The 24,225-nt window shown below is 59.9% G+C and overlaps 1 protein-coding gene across 1 annotated transcript in view; it reads right to left on the bottom strand.

The window, feature by feature from the left end:
* LOC120372874 (coronin-7-like) overlaps positions 1-24,225 on the bottom strand; it is a 176,262-nt gene that overhangs the window by 3,148 nt on the left and 148,889 nt on the right. The window contains exons 10-26 of the mRNA XM_039490329.1: positions 16,004-16,058; positions 15,497-15,554; positions 13,902-14,047; positions 13,454-13,549; positions 12,652-12,792; positions 10,961-11,075; positions 10,539-10,714; positions 9,800-9,908; positions 8,664-8,750; positions 8,081-8,223; positions 5,865-5,969; positions 5,457-5,542; positions 4,319-4,460; positions 3,393-3,482; positions 1,373-1,489; positions 1,108-1,243; positions 558-649 (exon numbers count right to left, since the gene is read on the bottom strand). Of these exons, the coding sequence (XP_039346263.1) occupies positions 558-649; positions 1,108-1,243; positions 1,373-1,489; positions 3,393-3,482; positions 4,319-4,460; positions 5,457-5,542; positions 5,865-5,969; positions 8,081-8,223; positions 8,664-8,750; positions 9,800-9,908; positions 10,539-10,714; positions 10,961-11,075; positions 12,652-12,792; positions 13,454-13,549; positions 13,902-14,047; positions 15,497-15,554; positions 16,004-16,058 (1,894 nt within the window). The remainder of the gene's footprint in view (positions 1-557; positions 650-1,107; positions 1,244-1,372; positions 1,490-3,392; positions 3,483-4,318; positions 4,461-5,456; positions 5,543-5,864; positions 5,970-8,080; positions 8,224-8,663; positions 8,751-9,799; positions 9,909-10,538; positions 10,715-10,960; positions 11,076-12,651; positions 12,793-13,453; positions 13,550-13,901; positions 14,048-15,496; positions 15,555-16,003; positions 16,059-24,225) is intronic.

Below are 24,225 nucleotides of genomic sequence, written 5' to 3'. Positions count from 1 at the left end.
GGACCCAGAGGCCTTCTCAGCACTCGCTGCCCCCACAGTGTCTGCTACTGGCAGCCAGGTGGGGGAATACGGACAGTGCAGCCCCACTCCTCGGCCCCAGGCACGGCATGGAGACGAACTGTCCAGTAGGCACTGGTGTGCCAGATACTCCCTGCTCCCTCAGAAGCGCTGGTGGGTCAGTGCCTGGCAGGAGGTTCCATGGGACTGGTGGGTGGAGTCAGCACCTGGTGAGGAGGGGGCTCCTGGTGGGCAGGATCAGTGCCAGGCGGGGAGGGGGCTCCAGGGGGCTGGCGGGCAGGGTCAGCGCCAGGCAGGGAGGGGGCTCAGTGGAACTCATGGGCGGGGTTAGCACCAGGCAGGGAGGGGGCTCTGTGGGGCTTGTGGGTGGGGTCAGTGCCTGGCATGGGCAACGGGGGGACCCAGCAGGGTCAGTGGTCCCCAGCACTGGGCCAGGTGCAGCCTGAAGCTGTGGGGGCAGGATGGCCTGGCTGGGCAGTGCTGGCTGGGGCGGGCAAGCCGAGGCGAGTCAAGGCACATAGGTCCCCGTGGCAGCCCACCTCCTCCTTCTTCTGCTCGTCAGACTTCTCCTCTAGGTAGACCGAGGCCGGGACGTACTTCCGGGTCGGCGCCTCCTTCGGGGCCGCGCTCACTGGCACAGACGGGACCAGAGGGAGAGAGCAGCATCAGCACCCATCTCCTCACCCCCACCCGCCCGGCACCGCCCGGCCCCGAGCTCACCGGCCTTCACAAAGGGCCACCAGAGAACAGCTCCGCATGGCCTCCTCCAGTCCCAGCCAGCCTGGGGCACAGCCTGCCCGCCCAGAGCCTGGCAAGGACCCCCAGACCCCTCCCCTGCCCGCCCTGAGCCCAGCAAGGGCTTGCCAGTCTGATCAGCCTGAGCTGGGGCTATGGGTCCTTCTCCCAGTGCCACATAGCCAGGGACACCTCCTCCCCCGAGCGCCCTCACTCTACCCCCCGACACTGGTGCATGTGGGGAAGAGGAAGGTGCATGGGACCCACTCTGCACCACACGGGGGCCAGCCCCCACCTGCGCTGCACCTGGCACTCTGGGTCCGCCCCCCGGCCGATGGCCCTGCCCTCACCCACCTGGAGTCATGTCCCGGGGCTGGAGGCTGATGGTGCGGTGCTGCCCATTGGTTCCTGCGCGCCAGGCCGCAGCGGGGAGGGCCGGCTCCCAGCACACTGCAGTGGCCGGGTAGATGTCGTCCTGGAAATAGTCCTTCTGCATGGGGGAAGAAGGCCGGGGTTAGGGGCTGGAAAGGGGGAGGCAGCATGCCAGGGCTTGCTCCTCGGGGCTCAGACTCTCCCGGCCCGGCTCCCCATGAAGCCCAAGGAGTCCAATGCCACCCACCTTGACTCGGGGGACCCTGAAGGCAATCGGCTCGATGGAGCTCTGCCTCAGGCGCAGAGCCCTGGCAAACTCCACCTCCCGCACGTCGCACTCCGTCTTGGGCAGGAACACGAAGCCCTGGGAAAGCAGAGAGGGAGATGTCAGAGTCCCGCCCTGGCCTGGCAGTGGAACCCCCTGGGGACCTGGCCCCTGTGAACCTCACTTCCGGAGCACTGGGAATATGGCCGAGTCCTGCTCTCCTGCTCAGCGGGGGGGCAGGAATGGCAGTGGAGTGACGGGCCCACAGGAGTCCGTGTTCAGGCAGTGCTGCCAGCTCCCTGGCACTGCCTACTCAGGGCACAGGATTTGTGCAGGCCCCATGGCCCTCTGCAGAGTTATAAGGCAAAGCCAGAGAGGGAAGGCCTGAACCACCAATGAGATGCAGCCACTTCTGGTGTGGAACCTGGCAGCTGATTAACAGCACAGGACAACAGCATGCAAATGAAGAAAACTGACAGTCAGTTGACACTGCAGTGGAGCTGAATGGAGGCAGAACGTCCTCACCCCAATTGGAACAGGAACCCAGTCTGGCATCCTGACCCCTGCAAAAAGTGCCATGGGGTGGCACACAAAGGATGGTACTGCCCCCTGGCCCCACCCTCTCCTCCCGCTTCTGCCGCTCCCCAGCACAGTCTCTATAGCACCCTGCGCCACAGGGCTCCTGGTGCAGTCTGGGATGCCGGGCTGTGAAGGCCAGGTGCCCAAAGCCCACGAGAAAGGCCCTACCATGGGACCGGTCTGTCGACTGCCTATGTGGGCAACGCTCACCATGCCAGCCCCTGGGGCTTAGCATGAGGAAGGGCAATTCAGAGCCCCCTTCTCTCCCTCCCTGTACCACACCCCACACTGGAGAGCCAAGCCCCCGGGGCACACCTCTAACCTGGTGCCTGCCCATGGACACCCATGCCCAGGGAGGGATGTGGTGCTCCTGCCCACCCCTGGCCAGCGTGCAGCGACAGGGACCGCTGCAGACTCCAACAGCCCGGGGGGCAGCTGACAGCCTGGACTTGGGGGGGGACACTGCCAGGGGGCTTCCCCTGCACACACGGGGGGGGCAGCTCCACCTGTCTCTGGAGTGGATTCCTCCTGCATATGTAGCACGGGTTTACACCTGTGTTCCTGCACATACCCCACGGCACCACACGGCCCTCTAGCGGCCATGGCGGGGAATTGCTGTGCTATAACGCCCTGCGCACTGGCGAGTGACTCCCCTGGATGGCCACTAGAGGGCGGCTTTGCACCTGCTATACGAGGGAGCGGAGTGGCGCGGTCCCGGCTGCAGGACTGGCAGGGAAAAGGAGGGGGTGAGGTGCGAGTGGATCTGTCTGGGGATGTCTCCCGGGGACGGGGTTACACAGCCCGTCCCTGGGCTACTGAGCCCTGGGCTGGTCAAGCCCTGGGGAACATGTGATCGGGGACAGCCCTGGACGGGGACCCCTGGGGTGCAGAGGGCTCTGCTGTCGCTAGAGCCCGGCTGTGCCCGCTCTGCCATGCTCCGATGCAGCGATGTGGCCTGGACCGGGACTGTGCCCCTGGTGTGACAGAACCACCATGGCCTGGGGCCGTTCGAGCCAGGACACCTGGCATGGAGCGCTCAGGTCTCCTTGCTCGGACGGTGGATACAGAAATCACCCCCCATGCACAGATCAGGACTGAGCCGGGGAGCAGAGGCGTTGGGGTCTCTGCGCTCATCAGCTGTTGGAAGATCCGGCTGTCCCAACCCAGCCAGCCGGGCAGCTGCCCCATCCACCCAGCCTCACAGAAATCTGCCGCCAGCCAAGGAGGGCAGCAGCAAAGGCAGGCGTTGCCAGGCCACCCCCAGGCCTAGCTTGACTGAGGGAGGCCAGGGCACACGCTGCACAGGCAGAGCCCAACTGGGGGCGGCTGGAGCCCCTGCCTTTGTGAGTGGGCAGCTGGCCTGGCACTGCAGAGGTGACCCTGCTCCCTCTGCCCAGGGCCCTCTCCCCACCAGCCCCGGTACCTTGTGAGGGTCGCTGGAGGCGAAGCTGTTGCACTCCAGGAAGAAGGGCGCCTCAGGGACCAGCTCATAGACAAAGACTCTCGTGTCGCCCTAAACGCCAAGGGCAAGGAGAGTCGCGTGAGGGGAGAGCTGGTGATGTACGGGGTGCGGCCAGGCTGGGTGCTGATGTCGGGGGGGGGGGGGGCTGCCATGTCCCCCAGGCATTGTCGTGGTGTGTGGTGAGCCAGCTGGGATGCAGCAGCCTCCTGGCCTCTCAGGGAGGGAGGCAATGGGCCGTGGGGAGGCTCCGTGGCGGGACCCAGAGGAGGAGCAGCCCCCAGCCCTCCAGGGCCGGCTGCATTGAGAGCATGGCCTGAAGCTTGGCCGCCGTGGGATGGAGCCAGTGGGACTGTCCAGGCCAACAGCCTCCCAACGGGGGGCCCAGGCAGGGAGCTGATCCCCCGTGCAGGGAGACTCCACTCCATCATCCTGGGGCCAAGCCCTCTGGAGACCCCCCCACCCCAAACAGAGCGTGGTCACTGGTGCCCCAGCGGCCAGGCACGGGGGCACTCCCTGCTGGGCTGCCGGGCACTGCCTTTCCCAGGCTCACACCCATGTGCCATGCCCTGTGGGACAGGCAGAGCTCAGACGCTGCTCAGCCCTTTCTCCAATGCCACGGGCTCCTCGACTGCCCGGTGGCCTGGGGCAGCCCCGCTGGTATCCTGGCACAGTCTGAGGCCTGGCAGCTCGGCCGGGACATGCCATCCGCAGCGACAATGGAGAGACGAGGATGGGGCCTGTCGGTCCAAGCCCTGGGAATGCCCCAGTCGCACTCCTGGCTCCACCGGGACCTCGCTCTGCAACTCACTTCCAGGTTGGCTCCTATGCCCTATGGTTGGCAGGGCTGGCAAGGAACTGGCTGAGCTGCCCCTCCCCCAGACACTCACCTTGCCTGTGAGGAAGACCACGCTGGTGTCCGGATCGTAGAAGGGGATGAGGGTGGAGGGAGCCGTGTCGATGCTCTGCACTGCCAGGGGCCCGGCTGCCAGGGACGCTGCGTCAGACAGGTACAGCTGGCGCTCGCTGCGGCTGCATGGAGAACATGGCGCGGATCAGCGGGGCCTGACGTCAGCTCAGCACACAGCTGCCCTCACCCTCCTGCGGGAAGATGCTGCTCCCTTGGCGATCCCATTCCTGGGGCACTGCCATGCAGGAGGCCAAGTGGCGTGGAGGCCAGCTCGGCTCAGGCTGTGGCTGCCTCCCAGTCCAGATGTGCACCGGGCCGGGCAGGGTAGCTGGGACACAGGAATTCGCAGGCCGGGCAGCAGGGAGATGGACACAGTGCCAGGGTGTTGACCTGGTGTCTAGATAAAGGCCAGGTGCAGAGCAGGGTGGATGGATCTGGCTTCAGGACCCAGGCCTGGCTCCCGGCGGGGAGATCTGCAGAATGGCAGGTGGCCCTGCCTCCTGGGCCCCTCGCTGGGGCCACCTCTCACGAGGCCTCCTGCTGTGCTAGCAGAGCCACCCCCCACCCCACCTGGTGCAGCTGCAGGCTCCTGCCTGGTCCCCAGGGATCCCCTGGGGCTTCCTCTGCAAACCAGCTCCAGTGTCCCAGGGAGTGCGTGGCCCCCTCGGGAATGCAGCCCCGTGGGGTGGCAGGGCCAGCGTGCATCAGCAACCCCCTGCTCCGTAGGGCGATCTGGGGTCCCCAGCACAGCAGTTATCCAAGCTGGGACTCTGCAGCATGGCCAGCCACGCAACCCAGCCAGGAGATGACTGACCCCCTGGGTGGTCCCTCTGGGGAGGGTGTGGCTGGATGCCAGGCTGCTCCGGGCACCGGCACGAAGCTGGCATCCCTCGCTCTGGAGCCTTGCCTTGCGGAGCAGGCAGCACAGCCTGGCTGAGGGCACAGCCCTGCTGGGACCAGCGATCAGTGCAATTCGGCACCACAGCCTGCATGCGGGGTCAGCTGCCGTCTTCCCCCCAGGGGTGGCTGCACTGCCAGGACCATGGCAATCGAAGTTATTGCAGGGCCATGACCTGCGCAGGTGACTGCCGGCTTGGAGACACAGCACCAGCCCTTACCTGTCGAAGCCAGACACCAGCAGGTAGCGGCCACCACAGACCCAGACCAGCCTCGCACCTCGCCCGCCCTCGGGGCCGGGGCCTTCCTGTGGCGGGGAGAGAACCGTGACTCTCTGGCATATGCCCCCCACGCTCCCTGTACAGCTGCCTCCACCCCGGCCGGTGGCAAAGGGGAACAGGCTGCGCAGGGTAGATCCGGGGCAGGACGGGGAAGCAGGAGTGGAAGCATGTGACTGGCTGGGCACAGCAGAGCACACTGCTTCCATGCTGCCCACTCCCCCTGCTACCAGCCAGGCACCCCCACAGGGACCCGTGCCCCACAGCTCCCGCCTGGTCCCCCACCGCCCCATGCCTGGCTCCATCATGCCCTCCCCTCCACCCCCCAGGAGGAAGCGACTGACCCCTCACCTGCTCGGGCTCCGGGGACTGGCGGGGCGCATAGACCCGCACTCTGCCATCCTTGCTGACCGTGGCCAGCTTCCGGCCATCCGGACTCCAAGCCAAGCTGAAGATCTGAAAGACACCCGCTGCCTGCGTCACGCATGTCCTGGCCCTGGGCACCGGCCGCGTGGTGCTCACCGAGCATGGTAAGCAGGGAAGGGCTGGCAGCGATGAGGCGGGCAGGCTGGGGCCCCCCAATCCAAGCTGCGACCGTGAGGAGCCGGCTTGGGAGAGGCTGGCGGCTCACGCTGGAAGGGTTAAAGCAGAGTGGGGCAGCATGGACCGTGGCAGTGGAGGGACCTCTGCAGGCAAGGGGAGAATCAGCAGGGGCCTGCTGGCTGAATCATCCTGTGCGTGCCAGAGAAGGGGGCCCAGCCTCACGCCGGGACAGCCACAGACCCACTGCGGCTGCCTCTGCCAGGCCTCGCTCCCATGCTGAACCTGCGCCAGTTTAAATCAGCTCAGCTAGGCCAGTCTCCCCCCATGGAGATTTCCGATTGGCACTTGTAGCCCACGCCCAGTGTGTCCCACGCAGCCTGGCTCCGGCATGGGGACGTGGCTCTGGGCACGCCAGGCTGGCCTGCAGTCCTGAACCACACCAGCTGGGGATGGGAATCCCGAGGGCACGCAGGGTGGGATCCGGCCGTCAGCCCCCCAGACAGGCCCCCAGAGTCAGGGGCTCCCTTAGCACAGGTCCCAGCCCCCCACATGCCCACAGGCAAACAGACACACTCAGCAGGTGCTGATTCCCACCCCCTGCTAACGCGGTCCCATCTGTGCCGAGTCCTGCTGGGGAGCGCGGGGAGCGGCCGTGGGCAGGGCCCTCCCAGCACCGTTGCCATGAGGCTCAGTGGTCCGGCTGAGACGTTGGCTGGCAAAGGCCAGTTAGGATGCAGTTCTGGGGGCGTGGGGCGTATACACTAACAGCACTGCTTCGTAGTACGGCTCCTGGGCTTTCCGCTCTCACCCTGCCTTCATCCACATTGACCCTGGGACAGTGACTGGAGCTCACACCCCTGCAGCCAGAGCTCTGCTTGGTGCCGCCCTGGGCATGAGCCAGCAGCCGGGCCGGGCAGGCGCTGCAGCCCGGAGAGTCAGGCTGGTCTGGGAGTGGGCCGGTGCCAAGCTCATCTGGAAGGATCTGGCTGGAGGGAGCTACCCCCCTGCGTGGGTTTCAGGGCTGACCCCTGGTGCACGGAGGGCTGACACGCCCCAGCTGCCAGACACAAGCTGTCCCCTGTGTTCTTGGCCAGGCTTGCCTGGCTTGGGGTCCCAAGGGAGCATTCTGGGACTGACCATCTCTCAGGAGGGGTGCAGCCTACAGCAGGCTGTGGGGGATTCTCATCTCCCTGGCTATGGCCAGCTGCAGATGTTTATCCCAGGGCCGCCCAGAGGATTCCGGGGGCCCGGGGTCTTCGGCGGCGGGGGGCCCTTCCGTTCCGGGACCCGCCACCGAAGTGCCCCGAAGACCCGTGGCGCGGCCCCCCCCCCCACCGCCGAATTACCGCCGAAGCGGGACCCGCCGCTGAAGTGCAGCCCGGTCTTCGGTGGTAATTCGTCGGAGGGGGGCCCCTGCCTCGGGTCTTCGGGGCACTTCGCCGGCGGGTCCCGGAAGGGAAGGGCCCCCCGCCGCCGAATTGCCGCCGAAGACCGAGCTGAACTTCGGCGGCGGGTCCCGCTCCGTCTTCGGCGGTAATTCGCCAGCGGGGGGTCCTTCCGCCCCGGAGCGGAAGGACCCCCCACCGGTGAAGACCGGGAGCAGAAGAAGCTCCTGCGCCCGGCCCCGCAAGAGTTTTCCGGGCCCCCCGGAGCGAGTGAAGGACCTCGCTCCAGGGCCCCCGAAAAACTCTGGTGGGGGCCCCTGTGGGGCTCGGGGCCTGGGGCAAATTGCCCCTCTTGCCCCCCCCAGGCGGCCCTGGTTTATCCATTTTGAAAAATGCGGCCCTGTGTATTTCTCCGGCAATGACAGCCACGCTCCATGTCACTGACTGCACCCTCCCCTCCTGCGTGGGGCTGTTGCAGTGTGGGGGAGCTGCAGGCCTTCCCTGCCCATGGTGACTCCTTTTCCTTGCCCCTTGGCATATCAGGGCATCCACCAGCACCAGCCTCCCCCTGCCTTCCCCACACAGATCCCCACGCCGGGCACTGCTCTGCCCAGCTCCCTGGCCTCGCTTGCCCCCTACCTGGTCTCGGTGCCCCCTCAGGCACAGCTCCTCCCTGCCCGCCTTCAGGTCCCAGATCCGCACGCTCATGTCGTAGGAGGAGGAAGCCAGTATGTCTGCAGCCAGGGGGTGGAATTTGAGGGAGTAGATCTTCTCCGTGTGACCTTGGGGAAGAGAGAGGGGAGATCTCTGTGGCCTGGCGTGGGCAAGGGAGCCAGGGCGCGACAGGAGCTGATGTGCCCTGACGCTCTGTTCAGAGCCCCCAAGCGCATGGCGTGTGAAGCCCAGAGCAAGGAGCCGGCGAGCCGGGTCTATTGAAACCAGGCTTGGTTAGAGGGACAGAGCAGTGCCAGTGCCAGTGCCCCGTCTGCACCCCACCTGGCGCCGAGGGAGCCAGCCAGCTGGCAAATCCTGGGGCTTTGTTTCTCCAGCAGTGCCACACTCCTGTCCCCTCCGGATGGTTTGCTCTGCAGGCCCCAGCTTAGAGATGGGCTCATCCACTTAAGGGAAAGCTTGGCTCCAGCGCAGCATGACTGCGGGGCAGGCCGGGCACTCGGAGCCTCTCCCTGTCTGCCAGCAGCGCAGACACCCCCACAGCCCTTACCTCTGAGCACGGCCTCAGGCTCCAGCAGCGTCTCCTGCAGCCCTCCAGGGGGGATTCGCCACAGTCGGATCTTGGCATCGTCGCCCGCTGAACGCCCAAGGCAGCCGAACAGAGACAAAGAATGAGCCAGGCGCTAATGGGTTCTGGGCACCAGTGCCTGGGAGGCCCCAGGAGCAGGCAGGCGCTAACAGCCTCTGCCCCTTGGGATGCTGGGGCCTTGGGCAGGCGAAGATCAGGGATGTGAGCTGTCCTCTGGGAAGGACAAGGGGCCGAGGCAGCAGGACAACCTGAAATGTGTCCACACCCCGAGTGGCCCCCAACACGTTTTAAAAACTGCTAAAACTTCATTTTCAAGCATTCCTAAAAACCTCCCGCTCCCATTTCCCAGAGATTGCTTGGCCTGTTTTAATCACCCGCTGAAATCTGCGGGGGAAGGGACCCGGCCGAGGAGCCCCAAGGCAATGGCAACAATACTTGGGAAACGAGCACATTCTGCACTTGTCGGTTCTACTGGAGTCAGTGGCATCAGCCTCATTCCACAGGTGGGGAAACTGAGGCACAGAGCCTTGTCCTGCAGCAGTGACTGTCCCGTGGCTACCTAGAAAGTCAGCGGCAAAGCCTGGGCTAGAACCCAACCTGCCCGACGGGTCCTGATACAACCACTAGACCACACTGCTCATGCAGTGATTACTAAAAAGATCAGGAACTCACTAGCATGTGAGAGGAGATCTAGCAATAACGGGGAGCAGGGGGACCAGATCCCAGGGCTGGGAATCAAGAGATTCTACTCCTGGCTCTGCCACCTGGCTGACCTTGGGCGAGGGAATAGAAACCGTGCCTCAGTTTCCCCATCTGTAAAATGGGATTACACAGATTCCCTTTGTGGGTGAGGCGGGGGAAGGGCTTGGGGGCTTACTGAAGGTCTACAAAGCATGTTGGAGATCTGTGGAGGAAGGCACCAGAGAAGGGCAGCGAAGAGGGACTGCTGATCTTAACAGTGTGTCCTGGGAGGGGGAGAGCATCGGACAGCCCTGGACATGGGCCTGGAATGAGGAGAGTTCTCCTAGGCCAGCAGCACAGCCCCACCCCCCGCAGTGGGGAGCCGGGCGTTAGGGGGGGACAGAGAGTTCACGCACCGACTGCGAGGCGCTGCAGGTCGAAGGGGTCCCAGCAGAAGTCTGCGACCGGCGTCCCATTCTCGATGGTGGGCACGGACGTGTCGGGGAGCCGGCCCGGCTTGGAGAGCTGCAGCAGAGTCCCGCAGTCAACGCAGCGCAGCAGCTTGGTTACCTTCACCCCATCCCCAGGCATGCCCCGGCGGAGAGGATGGCACGTCGCTTCCTCTCCCCCCGCCCCCCCATCTCAGTACCACCCTCCCCAGGCCACGCGTGATGGGCCTTGGTGGTAGCAGTGTGTGGGCGACAGTGCCCTCTAGTGGCTGGCTCACAGAGGGGATTACAGATCCGCTCTTGCTACCACCTAGGGGAGCAGCCCTTCAGTGCAGGCTGGTGGGGCTGGGGGGTTTGATCACCCCACATGTGTGATCTCCTTGGGGACATGTGCCTGCAGCACAATGAGCTGTCAGAGTGGGGCCGGCTTGCAGGAGGCCGGCCCCACACCCGGGAGTCCAGCCCCACAGGGTCCCCTGTGTGATATCGCGCTGCCGGGGCCTGGGCCAGCCAGGGAATGCAGTCTCAGCAGTGCCTCCAGCCGCTCCCCTTGGGCAGCAGCCGCAGCAGAGCAGGCCAGGGCTCTTTCAGCCCTGGGGAGGGGCCAGGTGGAGGCAAGCTGGCAGGGAAGCTTGCCCTCCCAGGGCCCATGCCGCGCCCATGCCATGGCATGTCCCAACAGCGCCCAGCCCCACTGTGCACCTACCTCCAGCACGGCGATCTGCCCGCCTGCTGACAGCAGTGGGACGGCGACGCGCAGCCGGTTGGCGCAGATGCCGTCGCTCTCTCCCGGTGTGGTGAGGTTCAGCCCCTTGAGGTTGGTGATGTGGGTGCCGCGGGGCAGCACCGTACCCAGGGTGTGACGGAACTTGGAGCTGGGCCCTGGGGGAGACGAGGGCAGGAGTGAGGGATTTGCCTCCAACCAGGGCAAGGCCTCACGGACCATCCCCAGCTCTGCCTGCCCTCCTGGGCCGAGGAAGAGCCGGGCACCAGCTGCCGCTACTCTCTCTGCCCATCTTCCAGGAGACGGCAGAGTGCCCTGGGCGTGGCAGCCACCTCGCGCCCAGCTCCAGGCTGCACCCACCTAGCCAAACGCCCCCGCCCCCCTGAGCGGCTACTCGCACTTACCCAGAATGCTCTGCAGGGACTTCTGACTAGGACTGGGGCTGGTGGTGGAGAGAGATGGGGCTGAGCTGGAGGGAGAGCTCAGGGAGCTGGGGGGAGACGAGAGGCCGCTGCCCTCCTGCGGGGAAGAACAGACCCCACAGGGAGTCAGGGGGTTAAACAGCCTGGCCAAAGCCCCTCTCTTCCACCCAATGCAGCCAGGCAGGGAACCAGACAGTGGTCAGGTGCCAACCCCTGGGGGATGGGAGCTGCAGCTCCTGGGAGTCATCAGGAATGGGGGGTAGCTGGGAGAATCTAATGCTGGGCTAGAATAGCCAGGGGCTGCTGATTGGATTGGAGACTATTGGCAGAGCTGGGGGGCAGGTCGGGATTTGGAGGGTGTTGGCAGGGCTGGGGGGCAGGGCTGGCAGAGCTGGGGGGCAGGTCGGGATTGGAGGGTGTTGGCAGGGCTGGGGGGCAGGGCTGGCAGAGCTGGGGGGCAGGTCGGGATTCAAGGGTGTTGGCAGGGCTGGGGGCAGGGCTGGCAGAGCTGGGGGCAGGTCGGGATTCAAGGGTGTTGGCAGAGCTGGGGGCAGGGCTGGCAGAGCTGGGGGCAGGTCAGGATTGGAAGGAACTGGCAGAGATGGGAGGCAGGTTGGGATTGGAGGGTGTTGGGCAGATGTTGGGAGCAGGGCTGGCAGAGTTGGGGGACCGGTTGGGACTGGAAGGCATTGGCAGAAGTGGAGGGCAGGGCTGGCAGAGGTGGGGGGCAGGTCAGGATTGGAGGGTGTTGGCAGGGCTGGGGGGCAGGGCTGGCAGAGGTGGGGGGCAGGTCAGGATTGGAGGGTGTTGGCCGGGCGGGGGGGCAGGGCTGGCAGAGCTGGGAGCAGGTCGGGATTGGAGGGTGTTGGCAGGGCTGGGGGGCAGGGCTGGCAGAGCTGGGAGCAGGTCGGGATTGGAGGGTGTTGGGAGGGCTGGGGGGCAGGGCTGGCAGAGCTGGGAGCAGGTCGGGATTGGAGGGTGTTGTCAGGGCTGGGGGGCAGGGCTGGCAGAGCTGGGAGCAGGTCGGGATTGGAGGGTGTTGGGAGGGCTGGGGGGCAGGGCTGGCAGAGGTGGGGGGCAGGTCGGGATTGGACGGAGTTGGCAGCGATGGGGGGCAGGGCTGCCAGAGCTGGGTGCAGGTCGGGATTGGAGGGTGTTGGCAGGGCTGGGGGGCAGGGCTGGCAGAGCTGGGGGCAGGTCGGGATTGGAGGGTGTTGGCAGGGCTGGGGGGCAGGGCTGGCAGAGCTGGGTGCAGGTCGAGATTGGAGGGTGTTGGCAGGGCTGGGGGGCAGGGCTGGCAGAGTTGGGGGGCAAGTTGGGATTGGAAGGCATTGGCAGAGGTGGGGAGCAGGCCTGGCAGAGCTGGGGGGCTGCTGGTCGGGATCAAAGCCTTTCACCTCCACAAGCCTTTCACCCCACACAACACTAATGCCCCCACCCCACCCTTTCTGTGGCCGTTTGTCACAGTCCTGGGCCCGCCCTCACTCCTGTGCCACCCTGCACACCCCCACCCAGGTTCTGGGGTGACTGCCCCACGCGCCCCAAGCCAGGTGTGCCCCATGCCCCAGTGCACGCTGGGAGCTTGGCAGCGCCCCAGCGATGTGTCAGTGTGTGGGACCCCGAGGCAGCCCCTGCCCTGTGGGCTGGCAGCTCCAGCCAGGCCCGTCACTCACGCTCCTGTCCACGTCCCCAGAGCGGATGGCGGGCTGCTGGGTGGTGGGTGGAGCAGGCTCCTCACGCCGGGCAGGGGGACACAGGCAGGAGGTGAAGGTCTCCCGGGGCCTGCGGGCCGGGTTCAGGCTCATCTTCTCCACCTGACAGGCAGCAGCAGAGGGTCACTTCCCAGCACCGTGGCTGCCACCCCAACCCCCATCACCCGCAGGGGGCTCTCTGAAGCCTGCAGACGGCGGCGCTCCCTGGGGTGGGGCAGGACCCCCAGCCTGCTCTACATGGGGGGGTTCCCAGAGCTGCCACCCCGGCTCAGCGATGGTGGGAATGGACAAGGCGCTGACTCCGAAACCTCACGTCACGGAGACCTGCCCTGGCGGTGACCAGCCTCTTCAGCGAAAGCCATAGTAGGCAGCACAGTAGCCTCACACCCCGGGCACCAACGGGGGGTGGGGGGCTCACACCAATGGCACCAATGGGGGGGCCTCACCCCAAGCACCAAGGGGGGGCCTTGTACCCCAGTACCAATGGGGGGGCCTCAAACCATTGGCACCAACAGTGGGGGTTCACGCCCTTGGCATCAGTGGGGGGGCTTATACCACTGGCACCAATGGGGGGCCTCACGCAACCAGCACCAATGCGGAGGCTTATATCACCAGCGCCAATGGGGGGGCTCAAACCCTTGGCACCAATGGAGGGGAGGGGCACCCCGGCACCAGTGGGGGTAGCAATGGAGAAAAGCTGTAGAAGCGCCTCTCCTCAGGCACCCCGGGTCTCCGAAGGCCAAGTCAGCAGCTGGGTGGGTACCTGTTTGTTGTCTCCTGCCCACCAGCCCTGCGCTGATACTGCGGGGACGGGCCCAGTGGAGTCCGGGAACAGATCTTCGTGGAACTCCTGCAAGGACTGGAAGAGACACAGGCTGTAAGTGGCACTGAGTGACCATATGCCAGGGAAGGGCTGGCATGATCCCGCCCCCTGGCAGGACCATCACTGTGAGCATGAACCTCACTGGGGAGAGGGGATGCAGGGTAGACTCAGTCCTGCTCTTCAGTAGCCAGGGCAGCTGGCCGCACCTGCCCTGGGGTTCGCAGGGAACCTGCTGAGCCATGTGCTCCGGGGAGCAAAGGGACAGAGCATGGCTCAGAACCAAGCCCTGAAATGGTTAACATCATCCTTTGGACTCAGGCCGGCCCGGTGGCACGGGGCTGCCAGATATCCGTGCCCAGGGCCGCCCTGGCCCCCCGTGCCAGCTCACCTTGCGGGGCACCGTGTAGCTGATGGGAACAATGAAGCTGTCCGTCAGCTGCAGGACTCTGAGCACCTCGCAGGACATGACGTCCAGTGCCCGCTTTGGCACCAGGGCGGCACCCCTGGCCTTGCCCTCTGTCAGACACTGGGTCACTAGCGGGAAATGGAAACATGGTGTGAGTGGGGCTGCGCTGCCCATCGCCTGGAGGGGGCTGGAGAGGCCGGGCAGCCTGCGGGACTATCAGCAGGTATTTACTGGCATCGGAGCCGTCTGGGGTGAGGACACGGACCCCAGCCCTGCCAGACCCCAGTCAGGCACAGGCCTTCCCTTTACGTACCCACACCTGCCCCGCTGAATTTGGCCCTCGGGCACTGCGGCTGGTCACGCTCTCAATCCCAGCACAGCCTTGCAGGCTTGTCACTCACTTGACATCCGTGCCCAGCGCAGTTACAGACCAGCCATCCCGGGGCACGGGCGGGAGCCTTCTCCGCACCAGGTTGCAAGGCCTTGTTTCAATTGCCAAAGCCTCAGGCAAGGCAGCGCTCAGCACATAGGCCAATCTACCCAGCCCTGTGGGCACTACCCCTGCCAGCCACCACCCCACACTGGCCTTTCAGGCATTCATAGCTGCTTTTCGTGTGGCTCGGCCAGTGGCACAAGGAGGAGCCAGCATCACTGCACCAGCCCATGCCACGTGCACCATGGGAAGCCCCAGACACGCTGACCCGACGAAACCAGGCAGCAGGTGTGGGGGCAATCAGGGTACCTCAGGGCCAGTTTAGCTCTTGAGTGGTCCCAGAGTTCTTGAGTGGTCCCAGAGTTTTCCCTGTCCCAGGCCAACTCCCTGGGGCCCCTCATACTGCGGCTAGGTGATCCCCTTGCCGCTGGCTGGCGTGACTCACTGCGCTGCCAAACGTGGCCCCTGACACCCGGGGACCTGCTGGCTGTACCCTTGCCCCAGGTCCAATTCTCCTAGGACCCTGCTTCCAGGGCAGCCCCTCCAGGGGTCGGGGTCCCCTGCTCCCCCAGCATGACACTGTGTGCCCGTTAGCGGGCCTCCTCCTGCCCCGAGCCATCCCCACAGACAGGGGCTCCGCTGTGTCACCCAGCCATTCCCAGACCACGCCACACAGAGGGTCCCACTGAGCAGCCCCCTGCCTGCGGCACTCACGGTAACCGACTGAATGCATTGGCCAGGCATACTGTGGGGGTGTGGCATAGCACTGTGCCCTCTGTCAGGGACTGCCCTGGCATGGGTTGGGCTGCCAGCTGGCCTGGGGTTTCACCCATTCCCTGTCACCAGGCTCAGCCCTTAGACTATACACAGCTCACAGCACCACGGGACGTCCCGCGGGCACTCACCAGCTGGTTATTGGAGCACTACTCGGGCGGACTGGACCCACTGGCTAATATCAGAGGGTCTCTTGGGGGGGGCAGTCAGGGGGACCCCAATACCCAAGCCTCCCCCCAAAGAAGTGGGCTGCTTCCCATCTGCCATGTCAGCCCTTTCCACGGCCTGAGAACAGCTCCTGGGGCCGGGCACCCCAGGTCCATGGGGCTTGGGAACGGAAGTGTGGGGCGGCTGCCAGATGGATACTCACCCTGTGTCAGGGCTGGCAGCGAGGGGCACACTTCAAAGCAGTAGAGGAGATTTTCACCCTGAAACAGAGACAAGATGGCAGGGCCAAAATGGCCGCACAGGCCCCGGGCAGGCACAACGGGCTGCCCCCGTCCGGGCTCGGCACCACTGCAGTCAACTCTTGCCTGGACACACCAGCCGCCATGGGGGCTTCAGAGACAGTGAAATTCCACCGCCCCCACCCCAGGGATGGAGCGAGACCCCTTGCCTGGGGACGCCCCCTAAGGGGACAGGGCAGTGATGCCCCCCAGTGGAGTGGACTAGCAGTGCACCCAACCTCACCTAAGGGGGAGCAGAGGGGTCTAGAACAAGGGGGCCCTGCTCAGCTGAACCCCACCATGGGAACTAGGGGGAAACCATGCTCCTGGCCCGAATGCTTTGGGGTGAGCGCCCCAGGGCCCCCAAGGACAGCCCCGGCCCCCGAGTTACAACAACTGCAGCATGGCCGCCCAGCTCTCCCAGCACTCACCTTTCCAGCCACCACCAAGAGCCCGGTGTCGGGGTCCAAGAGTGGGATCGCTGCCCTGAAAGACAAAGGAGCCTGGTGAGGGGAACTGCTCGGGGCCAGGCCTATGGATCAGCCACGCCACTGCCAGCACCCACAGAGGGGCGCCAGCCCCACAGCCCCTGACAGCGCCAGCAAGCAGTCGCAACGGGCAATGCCAGCAGAACCCTGGGCTTCTCAATCGGCCTGTGGGACAGCTCCCCGTTAGGGAGCGGCTCCGGGGCATGTTCCCCAGCAGGGCGCAGCACCAGTGCAGCACGTTGGTTTTTCAGTTTGGTTCTGACTCCCTTGTTTTTCCCTCAGGCTTAGGCCAGCAGAGTGACCACCCACAGGTGCAGGGACACGGCCAGACGCTAGCCCTCCTGACAGGGGGCTTTCCCTGAGGGAGCCGGGGGCAGCCCGGGGGGTTCAGGAGCTGAGGGCTGGGCTGACAGCCTTTGCCCAAGTTGGAAATGGACAAAAATGCACTGAAGTCGAAAAGCTTTGAGCGAGCTCCTTATATGGAGATTGAGCTGCCGGACACAGCAGCCGGCTGCAGCCGGGGGCGCTGAGTGCGCCGGAGGGACGCGGGAAAGGAAAGGGAGAGGCAGATAAAGCTCTTCAAAGGGCCTCAGTGCTCCAGCCTGCTCAGTGACCAGCTCCCAGCAACCGTCCCAGCGGGACCCAGTCCCAGCCTGTTGCCCAGACCATCCCAGTGGGGTCCAGTCACATCCCAGCACCCGGGCCGTCCCCACTGGGACCAGAAGTTACTGAAAGTACGCTCCCCATGCTGCCCTGCAGCCCACCGCTCTTCCAGCCTTGAGTCCCCTCCATGGCTCTGCCAATGCCCCGATCCCTGCCCTGCCCCCCACTGCTAATCCAGCCCCAGGTCCTACCCACATCCACGGCTGTGCCGATGCCCCTCAGTTGCCAGGGTGGCGTGCAGCAGACTAAGACTGGTGCTATGGCCGATACAGCAGCTGGTGTTAAAAGTGCAGCAACTAATTTTTTCTCGTCTGCAAGATTTCTTTGACAACATTTACGCGCCAGGCCAAAACCAGCCGGCCGCATTTCCCAGGGTGCTGGCATCAGTGCTGCCATGACATTGCCCCCTGCAGGGCTTAGGGGAAGGAGCTGGGTGCGTGCCAGAGTCCCCATAATTAAGAATCACAGAGTAACAGACTCCATGGGCCTGAGGGGGTTGGACTAGATGACCTCCTGAGGTCCCTTCCAACCCTGATATTCTATGATTCTATGAGGGGGGCCAGGCTGTGCCCTGGCCGGCTGCCCTGGCCTGCCTATGCCAGAAGCTGTGATGAGAGGCCAACTTCCCTGTCTGAGCCTCGTGCCCTGAGCAACGTGCAGCACCATCTTGGGGGCATCACCCCTCCCAAGCAGTGATCAGATGCTGTCAGGAAGGAGGAATGGTGATTGCCCCCATCTGTACCGGCATCACCAATCAGCCAGCACCCCCAGACACCAGAGCTCTGAGAGCGATGCTGGCGCTCGCCCTGCCAGCGTTCCCTGCAGTCTATTACCCAGGGTGCTGGCACTCCAATCCCACCATCTCACAGACTCACAGACTTCAGCAGGCTGCGCCACAGCAGCTCCCCCACCATGTCCAGCACCTCACAGGGAGCTTCTGGAGACATGCCCTACATGTCACCCCTCGCTGCATGGCACAGCTTGGGCATCGCCCCGGGAAGCCCCTCTCCCTGCTCTAGCCTGGGTGCCCACTCTTCAGACCCCCCTGGCATCTACGGGCACGTTGCCCAGCCTCCCACTGGCACAGCAATGCCAGAAACAGCATGTGCCCTCCCTACCCCCTGGCAAAGGTGGTGCTCACCCTGGCTGGGTCAGGCTGCGATGCAGCCACACTGGCATTTGTCGGGGCTGGGGGGATTTCAGGGACAATCCCCTCCTGCCGTGTGACTGCTTCTCCTCCACTTGTCTGCCATGCCTGCTCTGGAGTGACCTCCCCGTACTCTAGAGCTGCTCTGCCCCCTCTCCTCCCCCACCCGCAGAGCTCCAGCTGCAGGGGCTGGGCAGGGTGGGGCTTTGCCTGCTCCAGAGGCCTGTGGAGCCCCAGATGGCATGATGCTCTCCTAGGCGAGACTCTGGCTCCCAGGGAGAGCAGCTGGTCCCTGTTGGTGGACGAGGGTGCAATCTCCCCTCCCACCCGCCCCCTGTGGTGGCAGACCCACCTGCAGACACCCCGAGCTGGAGAAGAGCCCCATCACTCTGTGGGGGTCAGACTGATAACAGGGAGGGAGGGTTGCATGCCCCCCCCCGCCAGCCTGGGCCCCACCTCCTAGGGCAAGTGTCACGTTATTGACATGAACTGTAACCATATAGATCATTATTGCAACCACTGTTATATATTTGCAGCAAATATTGTACAAAGGTTGTCAAATGAGGTGTCTATGAGAAGGTTATGATTTGCTGGTTATGATTATGCTGTCTGTATGCATGTATCATTTTTATGTTTGAAGTTATAAATATTGGCTATGTACTTGTATCTCAGGCTTTGGCTACACTTACACTTCAAAGCGCTGCCGCGGCAGCGCTGCCGCGGCAGCACTTTGAAGCTCTAAGTGTAGTCAAAGCGCCAGCGCGCTGGGAGAAAGCTCTCCCAGCGCTGTCCGTACTCCACCTCCCTGTGGGGAATAACGTACAGCGCTGGGAGCCGCGCTCCCAGCGCTGGGGCTTTGACCACACTGGCGCTTTGCAGCGCCACAATTTGCAGCGCTGGAGAGGGTGTGTTTTCACACCCTGCTGCAGCACTGCAAATTTGTAAGTGTAGCCAAGGCCTAGGTGTGTTTGATTCTGAGTAGCACCAGTGAAGCATGTGGCCAGCTTATTGAGAAGGGACTCTTCAGATTAAGTGCCCAGTCAAGAAACGCTTAACTGACAATGGACCTTGGGAGACTCCAATCCACATGAGAAGTCTTCCTGGGAACATTCAAGGTAGCATGTGAGCAATGGCTGCTCTCCCTGTAAAGTCATGCATGGACATGTGACTTGCCCATGTGGCTACAAACTCCATCTTGTTGCTGTGATTTTGCACAGGAGAACAAAGGGGTTTCCACCCACAAGAGAACGAATATAAAAGGCCTGGAAACCCCTCTGTTATGTCTTCAGTCCTGCTTCTTACCTCTGGAGGGACTTTGCTACAAGGAAGCTCTACACAAAGGACTGAATGACCCATCCCAGCTGTGGATGTACTCCAGAGACTTGATTTGAACCTGCAGTTTATTCCATCACTGCTACAAGCCTGAACCAAGAACTTTGCCATTACTGTATGTAACTGATTCCATTTAGCCAGTTTTAACTCTCATCTATATTTCTTCCTTTTTATGAATAAACCTTTAGATTCTAAAGGGTTGGCAACAGTGTGATTTGTGGGTAAGATGTGACTGGTATATTGACCTGGGTCTGGGGTTTGGACCTTTGGGATCGGAAGAACCTTTTTGTCTTTTACTGAGGTATTGGTTTTCATAACCATTCACCCCTCTAAGGAGCAGTGCTGGTGGTGATACTGGGAAACTGGAGTGTTTGAGGGAATAGCTTGTATGATTTCTGGTTAGTCAGTGGGTTAAAACCGAATTCCTCTCTGTTTTACCGCTTCGGTGTGCAAAGGATCCCCAGCCTTGGGCCGTGACTGCCCTGCTCCAAGCAATTTGTCCTGAATTGATACTCTCAGTAGTGTCCTGCCAGAGGCCATATCCAGTGGCATAGACGGGCTTGGATACACATTACCACAGGTTAATTGGGCTCTTGGCTCAGAACCACACGCTTGTCAAAATTTAAAATTGATGTTGGACAGTTTAAGGGTTAAAAATCAGTTACAGTGAGTGACCCATGATCAAGATCCTGACAGAAAAAGCCTGGAAGAATTGTGCTTACAGAGGGGGTTGTATTTTAAACTAAAGGACCCAGAGCAGGAACTGAAAAATCTGTTAATTGCCAGTGATAAGGAAGCAGACCCAACAAAAATGCTTGCAGTGAGAAACCAGCAGCTTAGGGTTACCAGATGTCCTGATTTTATAGGGACAGTTCCGATATTGGGAGCTTTTTCTTACATAGGCTCCTATTACCCCCCCACACCTGTCCCGATTTTTCACACTTGCTGTCTGGTCAGCTACAGCAGCTAGAACTTGAACAAAGGCAAAAAAAAATAGATGATATGGAAGGAGAAGTTACTGAAAGAGAACACCTGTGTTTTGAACAGGAACAAAAAGTGGCATGTATTCGATTGCAGGAACTAGAAGCTAAGGCAAAAATGGACAGACTTAAGCTCCAACTCATGAGAATAAGGAACAGCAGGAAATATATCATACTGAAAAAACAGTCCCGCTCAACAACAAAGATGGGGATAGAATCTATCCAGTTTGTAACAATGTTGGTATGTTGTTTGACTCTAAGCAGTTGTCTGTATGTAACCAAATTTACCCCAACACTGGCACCTTTGATGTCAATGCTTTTACTGTGAGCTCGGGTGAAGGTAACGCCGTAACTTGTGTAGACAATGTAAAAGTCATAAGAACATAAGAACATAAGAAAGGCCGTACCGGGTCAGACCAAAGGTCCATCTAGCCCAGTATCTGTCTACCGACAGTGGCCAATGCCAGGTGCCCCTGAGGGAGTTTACCTAACAGGCAATGATCAAGTGATCTCTCTCCTGCCATCCATCTCCATCCTCTGACGAACAGAGGCTAGGGACACCATTCTTACCCATCCTGGCTAATAGCCATTTATGGACTTAGCCACCATGAATTTATCCAGTCCCCTTTTAAACATTGTTATAGTCCTAGCCTTCACAACCTCCTCAGGTAAGGAGTTCCACAAGTTGACTGTGCGCTGCGTGAAGAAGAACTTCCTTTTATTTGTTTTAAACCTGCTGCCTATTAATTTCATTTGGTGACCCCTAGTTCTTGTATTATGGGAACAAGTAAATAACTTTTCCTTATCCACTTTCTCAACATCACTCATGATTTTATATACCTCTATCATGTCCCCCCTTAGTCTTCTCTTTTCCAAACTGAAGAGTCCTAGCCTCTTTAATCTTTCCTCATATGGGACCATCTCTAAACCCCTAATCATTTTAGTTGCTCTTTTCTGAACCTTTTCTAGTGCTAGAATATCTTTTTTGAGGTGAGGAGACCACATCTGTACACAGTATTCGAGATGTGGGCGTACCATGGATTTATATAAGGGCAATAATATATTCTCAGTCTTATTCTCTATCCCCTTTAAAGTCAATGGTAAAAACTGTTTAGGGTAAATTACAGATTCTAACATCACTCTTGTTAAAGCAGATCTTGTCAAAGAGGAAGATTATTTACCAAATAAGAGTGTGAACACTGTAATCCTATATGAGTTTACTGTACGTGTGCCTTTAGCCAGAATCCATCTTGAATGGACTGGTGTTAAACATGAAGTTATAGCTGGTGTAAGAAAGTTATTGCCTATGGCTCTTTTGATTGGGGATGATATTAAAGCTTTGTTCAGTCAGGTTGACATAAACCAGTCACAGGAAAGACATAATCCTGAACCTGTGTCTATTAGGGGCAAGGATTTGCCTATGGAGGGTTTCTCCAAATGTTTGTCTGAGGAAGATGGCTGTTTGTCTGTGCAAAGAAGCAGTGCATATGTGGAAAACATTTTTGAATGTCTGTCTGGTATCTCAGAAGTGAATCTGGCATTAGATAAGGCTCAGGAAGATGTTTCTCTAGAGCAAATTAAAATTGGTGATCAGGTTAAAGCCCTAACTGAAGAAGGAAGGGGTACATTCTTGGTGAGTGATAAATTGTTGGCTAGTAAAGGTTGGGAAAGTAAATATGACCCAGGTAAAAGTGATGTGCTTAAAGTAGCTCAGTGTAATAAGACACTATTTGTGGAAAACAGCAGTTTACCTGGTAAGGAAGCTGCCACACTCTCCCAGTATTTGTCTGTAACCAGCCCTGTGTGCTGGGACAAGGGAGAGGAAGGCAAGGAAAGTTTGGATGAGCCTAGGCAGCCCTGTGAGCTGATGGCTTTGTCTAAGCAGCAGTATGGGAAGGCAAGGATAGTGGAAAAAATCATAGAATCTCAGGGTTGGAAGGGACCTCAGGAGGTCAACTAGTCCAACCCCCCGCTCAAAGCAGGACCAATCCCCAGACAGATTTTTGCCCCAGGTACTTATATGGCCCCCTTGAAGATTGAATTCACAACCCTGGGTTTAGGAGGCCAATGCTCAAACCACTGAGCTATGAGTATCCTTATACCATACCTGTTACATGTGTGGAGAATTGTGACAGTGAAGGGAATGTACCTGTGTCTGTTAGAGGTATTGACTTGCCTATGGAGGGAACTACCCCAGTCTCCAAGCAGTTGTCTGTGAATAGCCCTGTGTGCTGGGACAAGGGAAATGAGATCCCAAGCTGTGTATCTGTAAAGGGGAATATTTCTCCAGCTCGTCTTTGTCTGTGGAGCAGACAGAAGGTGCCTTTCAGTTTGTGATGCTTGAGGGTAGAGGAGTTGGCTCTGGATTCAACTAAAGCCCAGGAAGGGAATGGTCCTAAGTTTGTGTCTGCTAGGGAGAATGGCATGTAACTAGGTTGCATCCAGTTAGTGTCCTAGAGACCAAACAGTTCTGGTGCTTTTATTTTGCCTGTTGCTGAGAAAGGGTGTAGCCACTCTGTCTGACCAGGGTGATACCCTAGCTGGGGCACAAGGAAGGCATAAAGGTAATTTGATTGTGTTACCTACTAACACTTTGGAAACTTGTAGCAAAAAGGAAAAGATTCCTGAGCTTGTGAGTGGCAAAGGGGAGGAGAATGCTTCTAACCTTTTGTCTACGAAATCTAGCAGGTTGCCTAAAAGGGGATTGTGTAGCAATCCGCCTGATGGGCCAAAAGGTGATCCTGGGTGAAACTCAGGAGTTAGTAGTGGCTCAGCAGAGCAATGCTTCTGTGGAGCAAGGTAAAGGTGAATTGGTGCCTAAAAAGATTCCTGAAGAGAAAAATGTTCAGGGTAGTCTCTGCAAGCAGTTTGCTGCAACTGAAGGGTGTGGAAGTAATTTAATCAAGGAAGTTTCAGTTCCTAACAGCCAGAAATTTTCAGTTGTGAATGGATCCATTGACTTTCCCTTTGAAACCTCCAGTGTGGATCGCTTAGAAAAGGTCTCAGATGAAATGAAAATTGTCAGGGAATTTGAATAGCCCTATGACCACATGGCTGTGTTTGGCCAGCTTGTTGGGAAAACAATGGTGTTGGGACAGGACTGTCCCCATGCTGACTCTTTGAGTAAGCAGTCAGTAACTCAGGTACTGAGGAAAGATTGGGTTACTGGTTTTTCAGAGCAGAACAGCCTTGTGACTGAACTCACAAGGATGCAGGGGAAAGCAGGCAAACTCTCACCCTTAGGTACTTTGAATTTGTTTGGTATCTCTTTAAAACAGAGTCCAGTCTCTAAGTTGCTGGTGGTGGTAGATTCACAAACAAGCATGCAGGAGAGCATCTGTGTAGAAGATGTCCATAGCACAAAGGGTCTGCAGATGGTGAACACACCTAGCCAGCAAAGGAATTCCTGTGAACAGGAAATTTCAGTTTTCAGCCTTCTAAGAAAAAGGGGGGGGGGGGGGGAAAGAACCCAATCCTGCTGAAGGGAAGAATGAGTGTCCAGCCTTGAAATTGGAATTTAAAAGCTAGTGTCTGTGTTAATGCAAATTACCTAGCTGGCAGGAAGAAGAAAGACTTGCTAATAGTTGTTAGCAAAGAGAGCCAGTGGATTCTGTTAAGCAAGAGGAATCTGGGTTTGATCCTACAGGACAAGGAGAAAAAAGAGAACTTAATTTTGCAAAGGGAAGCCACGGGGTAACCCTAAAAGGGCCAAACCCCAATGGTATTGAGCCAAAGGTGTGGCATGACAAACACGATTGTAAATGGACACTTGCAATGAATTTGTTGTTATTGCTAATGGTGATTTTTGTAACTAATGTGTTGCTATTACCAAGAACTGTACAAATGTACAATGTGCCTAATCTTTTGAAAAAACCCTTGAACATGTTAAAAGGGATACATAAGAACAAACTTTATGTTAAAAGGCCTTGTTATAGTGATGTTTCACAGTTAATGCCTGTAAACAGTATTGGAAGTTTTCACAGGAGAAAAGACATTCCAGACCTGATGTGCTGTATGAAGAGGGAAACTGAGGCACACTACTA

The sequence above is a fragment of the Mauremys reevesii genome, linkage group 10 (genome assembly GCF_016161935.1).
Source record: "Mauremys reevesii isolate NIE-2019 linkage group 10, ASM1616193v1, whole genome shotgun sequence".
Taxonomy (NCBI): domain Eukaryota; kingdom Metazoa; phylum Chordata; order Testudines; family Geoemydidae; genus Mauremys; species Mauremys reevesii.
Note: the sequence above shows the minus strand (reverse complement) of the source record. Positions and strands in the feature narration are given on the sequence as shown.